The 8146-nt window shown below is 38.6% G+C and overlaps 1 protein-coding gene across 1 annotated transcript in view; it reads right to left on the bottom strand.

The window, feature by feature from the left end:
- The window catches only part of LOC139268957 (tectonic-1-like), a 45348-nt gene that overhangs the window by 2672 nt on the left and 34530 nt on the right, over window positions 1–8146 (bottom strand). Inside the window, exons 12-13 of the mRNA XM_070887850.1 lie at window positions 6935–7091; window positions 2292–2417 (exon numbers count right to left, since the gene is read on the bottom strand). Of these exons, the coding sequence (XP_070743951.1) occupies window positions 2292–2417; window positions 6935–7091 (283 nt within the window). The remainder of the gene's footprint in view (window positions 1–2291; window positions 2418–6934; window positions 7092–8146) is intronic.

Genomic DNA, 8146 nt, shown 5'->3' with positions numbered 1-8146 from the left:
TGGTGGTGCAGGCTCAAAGGGCCGAATGGCCTACTCCTGCACCTATTTTCTATGTTTCCAAGCATCTACCCCGTCAAGAATTTGATATGTTTCAGTGAGATACCTTTCATTCTTCTAAACCCTAGAGAATATAGGCTTGGTCTACTCAATCTCTCCTAGTAAGACAAACCCCTCATTCCAGGAAACAGTCTAGTGAACCTTCATTGTACTCCCTCTAAGGCAAGTATATCCTTCCTTGGGTAAGGAGACCAGAACTGTACACAGTACTCCATATGTGGTCTCACCAAGTCCCTAAACACCTTTGTATTAAAGGCTAACATACTATTTGCTTTTCCAATTGCTTACTTTACGTGCATGTTAACTTTCTGTGATCTGTGTATGAGGACACCCATCTCTCTCTGACTACCAACATTTCCCAGTCTCTCACCGTTTAAAAAAATATTCTGCTTTTCTATTTTTTCTGTACTCATATATAACAAATGTCAATGTTGGGGGCTTTCTCTCCTTTTGTTACTAGGCATCAGACACTTCCTGGCCAGGTAAGAACATTACTTAATGCATGGGAAAGCTCACTTTATTGTGTGTTACACTACAACATCACGAGCACCAGTGTAAATTTATTTCCCCCTTTCTACAATAGCCAGCCTCACTGAGTGGGATTGGCAATTTAGTACCAAATTATGGGTAGTTTTAAGACGCACCCAATAAGTACTGGACTCAGATTACCTGAACTCATTTGGTACCTTTTATAAGTTACAACCAACAGAAAGAAAGGTGACCTTAAAACCATCTAGGTTTGAACCCAGGTCCCAGAAGTCAAAGACAGTATGGCATCCTACTGTGCCAATTTTTTTTAATGTTGGACTGGCATCACTAAATGATATACTGTAAAGCCACCTTCTCAGAAAGTAGGTGAAAAAATGCCTCTGCCTAGGTGATCTATTTAACATCTTCATTCCAAAACTTTGCATTTTAACATTTATTTTTCCAAATCAACTCCACACTCTCCAAAGGAGGCTTGTCAATGTATTTATTCCTTCCCTTCCCACAATGAGGCTTTTGTTTTTAGTTGATGCTTTCTGTAGTTATCTTCATGAGAATTCATTTTAATGAAGACAGACAACAGCACAGTATCCATTAAGCATTTTGTCTCATTTTGGTTTGATGGCTGTTCCTTTAAATCCAATCAATCCTATGGAGGCACAGGATAAGCAGTTTAGTAAAAAGACTGTAGGTCAGATTCCTGTACAATGTATAACCCAATACAACCATTGCAAATTATATTAGTTACAGGCTTGAAAGATGTAGCTAATTCAAAATTAAACAACACCGAGTGATTAGGTTGTTGATGACTTGAGAGTTTCTTTTTAAATTTATGGGGTACGATATCCAAAATCCAGGAAGCCCCAGTAACTTTTCTGGGGTTTAAAAAAAGACACATTTCTGTCTGAATTTGAAAGCCACTTGAAAATCTGAGCAAGAACGAGTCAATTTGAAACTTCTGGAAGAGAAATCAGTGCAAAATTTCCAAGTATCGGGTCAGATTAATATAGGTTTCCACAGTGTTAAAAGAATTCATAAAGAAAAGCAAAAGGGTTAGTTTAGCTACTAAGAGGTGTGATACTTTGTCCATTTGAGAAGTTAAGATAATAGAATTACTACTGGAACTATATAACTTTTACTTTATTCACTTGTTCATTGTTTAATAAGTTTGCTTAATATTTTGAATTTAAACAAGGTCGGATATGAAACTCCTGAACTTGAACACTGAAGTGAGATTCTATGGAGGCACAGGATAAATTCTAGTAGCTAAAAGAACATAGTTACTAAAAAAAGGTTGTGTTCATTTCCAGGGCACATTACTTAAAAGTTCGTTAGGTCTTAAGGCAAGAATAAGCACTCTCAAAGGGTATAGGGATTTGGGACTTGCCCACAAGAGTGATCTATGATACAAGATCAAAGAAATATAGAAAAGATCCAAAACATCGAAGTAATCTAGATGGGAAGTATATACTCAGTTTGGCTTACTGTAAACTTTGAAAATCATCATGAATGGTTTATGATAATAATGCTGAGTGCAACAAATGGCAGTGCATTAATAAGCCTCTGGAAGGTGAAAGGCTGATTTAAGCAATCTTGATATTTGTAGCCATTCAAAAGGTTTTGTGTTCTTACACTTTTCACTCTGGCAACTAACAAACTCTAGTTTTCAATGTTATGTTTTTTAGTTGGTGCTACACTGTGTCTTTTAAAACAAATAGCTTTTTGCTTCAAGATTATCCATCACGTACCAGAATGCAGGCTTCTCCCATTGTTCGTTTGACTGCTACTATTTTAGCCTGTGGGTTTATTAAGGATCCATACTTTGTCCAGTTCACCTCAAGGACTAACGACACAGGAATTTCACAACCACACCTCTGCAAGCAAATGGTACTTTGTTATTTTGTTGATTAGAATATCATTAAATCATGCAAACTACCAACCTGTAACAAAACTAAAGTTGGAATATTTTTATAGGCTTACAGTTACCTACACAAGCACTTCCCACAAAGCTACATCAGACCTCTAGATATGCACAAGATTGCTACTTGGCCTTTCAGGATATATATTACTAGTACTAATTATCAACACTTATTCAGACATTGCACAATTCCTTGTATGGAAACTGACTGATGACAAGACTTAATTATTCCGCAAGATACACAGAAGTATTGGGAGGAAAGGTACCATTTTCTAAGCTGCAAGCTCACATATTGAAGATAAAAACCATGGGTTGTCTCATGGGAGGACAGAAAGGCATGCCTGATCATTGCAGGATTTGCACCTAATTAGCATTAATAGGATCAGTCAGTTTAAAATTGATTGCTGAACTTTCTATCCATTTTGTTCAATTAAATATTTACTATGTCTTGATAAATACATGGCCCAGACTAAAGATAAATCCCACAAGTGATCTGAAAACAGTCGAATCTCATTATCAAGAATGATAAAATGGACACAAAGTATTGTGATCCTCTTCCATCACTTGAATGTGTGGAACAAAATAAAAGCACCAACAGTCTGAGCAGCACACTGGCAGGAGAGGTTGAGAAGCGATTCAATCAACTGGTTAAGTGCTGATCGGCAGTACCCGCAGCACCTTATACTGATAGGTCAATGACAAGGATCTTTTGACCTATCAGTATATAGTGATCAATATAACCCTTACCAAGATTGGCACAATATAAAAGACACTTCCATTACAGGTAGAGTTGTAACAACGGGCCGGATTTTGCGGTAAAAATAATAGTGAGGCTAAAAAAAAAAGCACTCATGGTTATTAATGTGTATATTAGACAGCAACTTCAAGTGACCGCACATGCGCAGTTAAATGCATAAATTAGGAAGTTGATGTCCTGCTCCTCCAGAAGTTCCGTGATAATGTTATCTCTTCAAGAGACTCACCATTGAAATATATGAAATAGTGTGATTGTGCAGTACTTACCTGATATATATGCACTAAACTTGCCTGAAAAAGTTATGGCTTGTCCATTCCAGTGTATGTACCCTTTTAACAGGATGATAAGTCTTAATACTGCCAAACAACCTCTCTAGCACTGAAAATTAACTTTAACAAGCATGGAGTCTCATTCCTTCAGATTTTAATTATTGTTGGGAGATTTAAAAAAAAACATTTTAAATAAGCCTTTTTAAAAAAACTTTTTCTCTGTCTCTTATTCTCTCTCAATCCAATCTTTCTTTCCCTATTTTGCTTTCTGTACCTGATTTATCACTGAATTAAATATTCTAACTGACACTTCCTGGTTCTGCTAATTAACAATTCTTCAATCTGATTGGTTAAGGAGGTACACGGTTGCTTGCCATGTTCACACAGGTCCCAGATGCACTGTAGTGGGCACTGCACTTCTTCAATAGTTGGCTGACAGGAACTTCGAGTGCAAACGCCCATATAAAGTCTATGGGCAAGTGCAACAAAGCCGTTCATTCGCTGACCGCAAAATCTGGCTTAATGCTTTTAGAGTTAAGGGAAACTGTTACTCGAGAGTACAGAGAACTGTATTGGATCTTGCTCGTAAAGTAACTGTTAACAATGCACACTATTATTAGTGTGCAAATCGGCCAGCAAGTTCAGGGGTTTAAGAGATATGCCTGGAGTTGCAAATCTCCAGAATTTGCTGATCGATTTACGCTGCTCTGCTGTTTGCTTCACACAAATGGCCTCTCGCTCTTAGCCGCCCCATTATTTTTAAGAACTTGCTGGATTTGAACATTAATTGCCCACTAAACTTGCCACAGAAGGTTAAGTCTGGGAATTAAGTGCAAGTACCTTTTTAAGCATGATAATGAATCTATACTATTCACTTCAACCACTCCCTCTGGTAGCAAGTTCCACATTCTCACCACTCTTTGGGTAAAGAAGTTTCTTCTGAATTCCCTATTGGATTTCTTGGTGACTATCTTATATTGATGGTCTCTAGTTGTGCTCTTCTCCACAAGTGGAAACATTCTGTATCCACTCTATATCAAAACCTTTCATATGTGCAATATATGAATACTTAAATAGGGAGGGACATATTAGGGACATCCAACATGGCTTCATAAAAAAAGGTCATGTCTCACAAATCTAATTGTATTTTTTGAAAAAGTTACAAAGTTGGTGGATGAGGGAAGTCAAGTAGACATTGTCTACATAGATTTCCAAAAAGCTTTTGACAAGGTACTGCATAAGAGGCTTCTCTATAAGATTGGAGCCTCTGGTATTAGTGAAAATATATAGAGTTGGATTCCGAACTGGCTGGCAGGATGCAGACAAGAGTAATTATAGATGGATTTGGATCTGTTTGGAGACTGGCCACCAGTCGTGTCCCGCAGGGATCAGTGTTGAGACCGTTGCTTTTTACTACTTTTATTAATGATCTGGATATTGGGGCTGGGAGCACAATTTGCAAATTTGTAGATGATACCAAGAACTGAGAGTGTGTTAGAACTGTAGAAGATGCTCGTCTGCTTCAGGCAGATATTAATGTGTTGGGAGATTGGACTCCAGACTGGAACATGATGTGTAACTTAGATAAGTGCAGTGTTTTGCATGTGGGCAGGGCAAATGTTCAACATTCATACACCCTCCAGAGAAAGGCATTAAAGATAGTGGAGATAGAAAGAGATTTGGGCATTCTAGTGCATGTATCCTTAAAGATACATGAGCAATGCCGTGCAGTGATAGCTAGAGCAAGTCGGGTGTTGGGGGTGTATCCATACGACAATTGAGTAGAAGACGAGGCGTACTGTTTTGTCCTTGTACTAGATCTTAATCAGGCCACACTTGGAATACTGTGTCCAGTTTTGGTCTCTTCACATGGTGAATGATATTGAGGCTCTGCAAAGGGTGCAGAAGAGGGCACTAGACTAATTCCAAGTCGAAAGCATCTTGCTTATCAAGATAAGCTAAAGCAGTGTAGATTATGGGGGTTTCTGATTGAGGTTTATAAGATAATGAAGGGAATAGACAGTGTTCCAGCTGACAGTTTACTTCAATTAAATAGGTTAGGCAGGACTACGGGTCACAAATTTATGATGTCAGGAAATGGTTCTTTTCCCAGAGAATAGTAGACCTCTAGAACAAGCTGCCATTTCACATGGTGGATGCAGACTCGCTGAATTCCTTCAAACAAAAGTTGGATTTTTTTTCTGGCTATGGCAGAGATCACCTCTTACAGAAGGTAGGTACTGCAGGGAATTCAAGGCCAGAGTGATTTCCTGGACAAGCTTCGATCGCCTAGATAGGTCGGAAAGGAATTTCCCACAATTGTTTCCTCACAAATTGGCCTTGGTTTTTTAAATCTGTTATTTGTCTCTCCCAGGAGATCATATGCTTTTGGGTGGGGTGGAGTGTATATGTTGTGATACACAAGGTATCGCAATTGTCTGGGACAGGCTTGATGGACCAGATGGTCTTTACCTGTCCATCATTGTTCGTATAATTTTAAAGACCTCTATTAGGTCACCCATCAGCCTTTTTTCAAGAGAAAAGGGACTCAGCCTGTTCATCTTTTGTTAATGCAATGCCAATCAACCTCTCTGGACCAATGGAACAATTTAAACTGTGGTGTCTCATTCAATTGTTCTTAGAGATTTTAAAAATGGCAAATTTAAAATTTTAATTTTTCTTATTTTTTCTTTGTCTCTTTCTCTTAATCCAATTTTTCCTTCTTGTTTGTCATTATGTACCCAGTTTGACTCTAATTCACCCTCCTTCTCCATTGATCCTATTCCTTTCTCAATTGTTAAATTTCATCGGTTAAGGAGATGCTGTTCACTGAGGTCCCAGATGGCCCATTGCCCTTGCCATGCTGTTATCAGATTATACTTCAAGCAAGTTATGGTACAAAAGCTTTTTGTGCTGAAGGGTGCAGAAAAAAGTCTTAACTAATGGGGCCTCACTCCAGCAAAATCTGGTACATTGATGTAGAAACAAAAATGAGAGTCTGTTACAAAAACCTCATGTAAATAACAAGTATAAGTCATGCAAGAATTGTTCAAAACAAAAATAAGAAAAAAAATGACGTTTCTTCAAACAATGTTTAGTGGCACATTTTTACTATAAGTAGGCAGTAATTTTGTTTTAATGGCACTATTATCTCAACGATATGGTCATGGATTGTCTCAGTGTTCATTGCAAGTTGGTTCCACTATAATTGCAGGCTCCTTTTAGAGAGGAAACACATTTTATAATAAAAAAAAAAAATCACTTTCTTTCACGCAAGGTGAAGGATATAGAATTGCCTTCCCAGTTATTTTCTAATGTTTGTAAAGCCTTTGAAGGCACTGAATCTTAAAAACCTTTAATAGAAAAGAACAAACCCATATTCTTGTACTTGTAACTAAATGATTGATGAATAAAAAACTCTTTTTCATATTTTATTCAGGTTATTACCTGAGTTATAGAGGTAACTTCCTCCATGGTAATCCAGTCTTTCACATTCTGCACAGGAGTGTTTCCAAATGATGCCACACTTTGAGGAAAGTTTTGTCCAATTAACACATTTGTGATGATTCGTGACCACTGATGGCATGTTGTGATGTTGGTTATTCTTTAAGAAAATAAGAAAAACCTTGGTAGTTTACACATGTCTTTTGTCCAAAGAGGCTATAAATAAATTATTTTAGCCAGTGAGATGATTGGGCCGATTTTCCTGAGGTCAGCACCCAGGGACTGCATATTCCCCAGTTGCAAAGATCAGCAAAAAGGGATTGGAGCCCCTTGACGACAAAGCTCCACTCTTTTTATGTGGCACAAGAAATTCTGGGTTTTTGCCAATGGTCAGGACAAGGCCTGTATTTGCAATAGGCACATGCTACGCAGTTCCATTTAAATGAGGCAGGACGGGGCATTCCTGGCCCATTAGCCACATTTTCTGTGGTTTTACCAGTGGGGTGCTCAGCTGCAGAAATTGTCTGAGGGGGAAGGCAACAATTCAAGGAAGGCCTAAAAAGAGACCACCTTTTGCTTATCGCCTCCCCAGTGATCTTCAAGACTGGAGACTTTCTGACTGATATTTTCCAACAGCAGCTAGTAGGTCCCTGGCACAGCAGGTGATCTAAAGCAGCAACCAAATTTCCTGCCCTACTTCCACACACAGGGTCATAATAATGATCTGGACCACCAAATTCAGGTGTTCGGAGACCTGAACAAGTGTACTATGCTTGTTCCTCTCTGCTTAGTTCCTGACTTAAGCTGCATCATGCAGGGAAATGGGAAACAATAAATGGAAGGAAAATCAGAAGTGAGTCACATCCAGATGCTGCTGTTGCGTTAACCAGCTCTTCCACGTAAATGTTAATCTTCTACATTCAGATAAGGTGCCAGGTAGCTTCCCAAAACATAGAGAGATATAAAAATCAGAGAGCAAGAGGGTACAATCTATTGCAGCTAGTTACAGTGGCACTAGTACAGGTCTGGGAACACTCGAGCACAAATCGTTACACAGTATACAGAGAATGGCAATTTTAAATTTCTGTTTGAACCCATAGGACTGGATTTTTCTGTGGGACTTCTGAACCCCTCCAGCACTACTATAAGCTAGACTCATTTCCTGGGTTGGAGGACATTATCCATGCATGGCAGGCTCACAGAGGTACTCACGCT

The sequence above is a fragment of the Pristiophorus japonicus genome, chromosome 8 (assembly GCF_044704955.1).
Source record: "Pristiophorus japonicus isolate sPriJap1 chromosome 8, sPriJap1.hap1, whole genome shotgun sequence".
Classification (NCBI taxonomy): domain Eukaryota; kingdom Metazoa; phylum Chordata; class Chondrichthyes; family Pristiophoridae; genus Pristiophorus; species Pristiophorus japonicus.
This window is presented reverse-complemented; position numbering and strand designations above follow the sequence as displayed.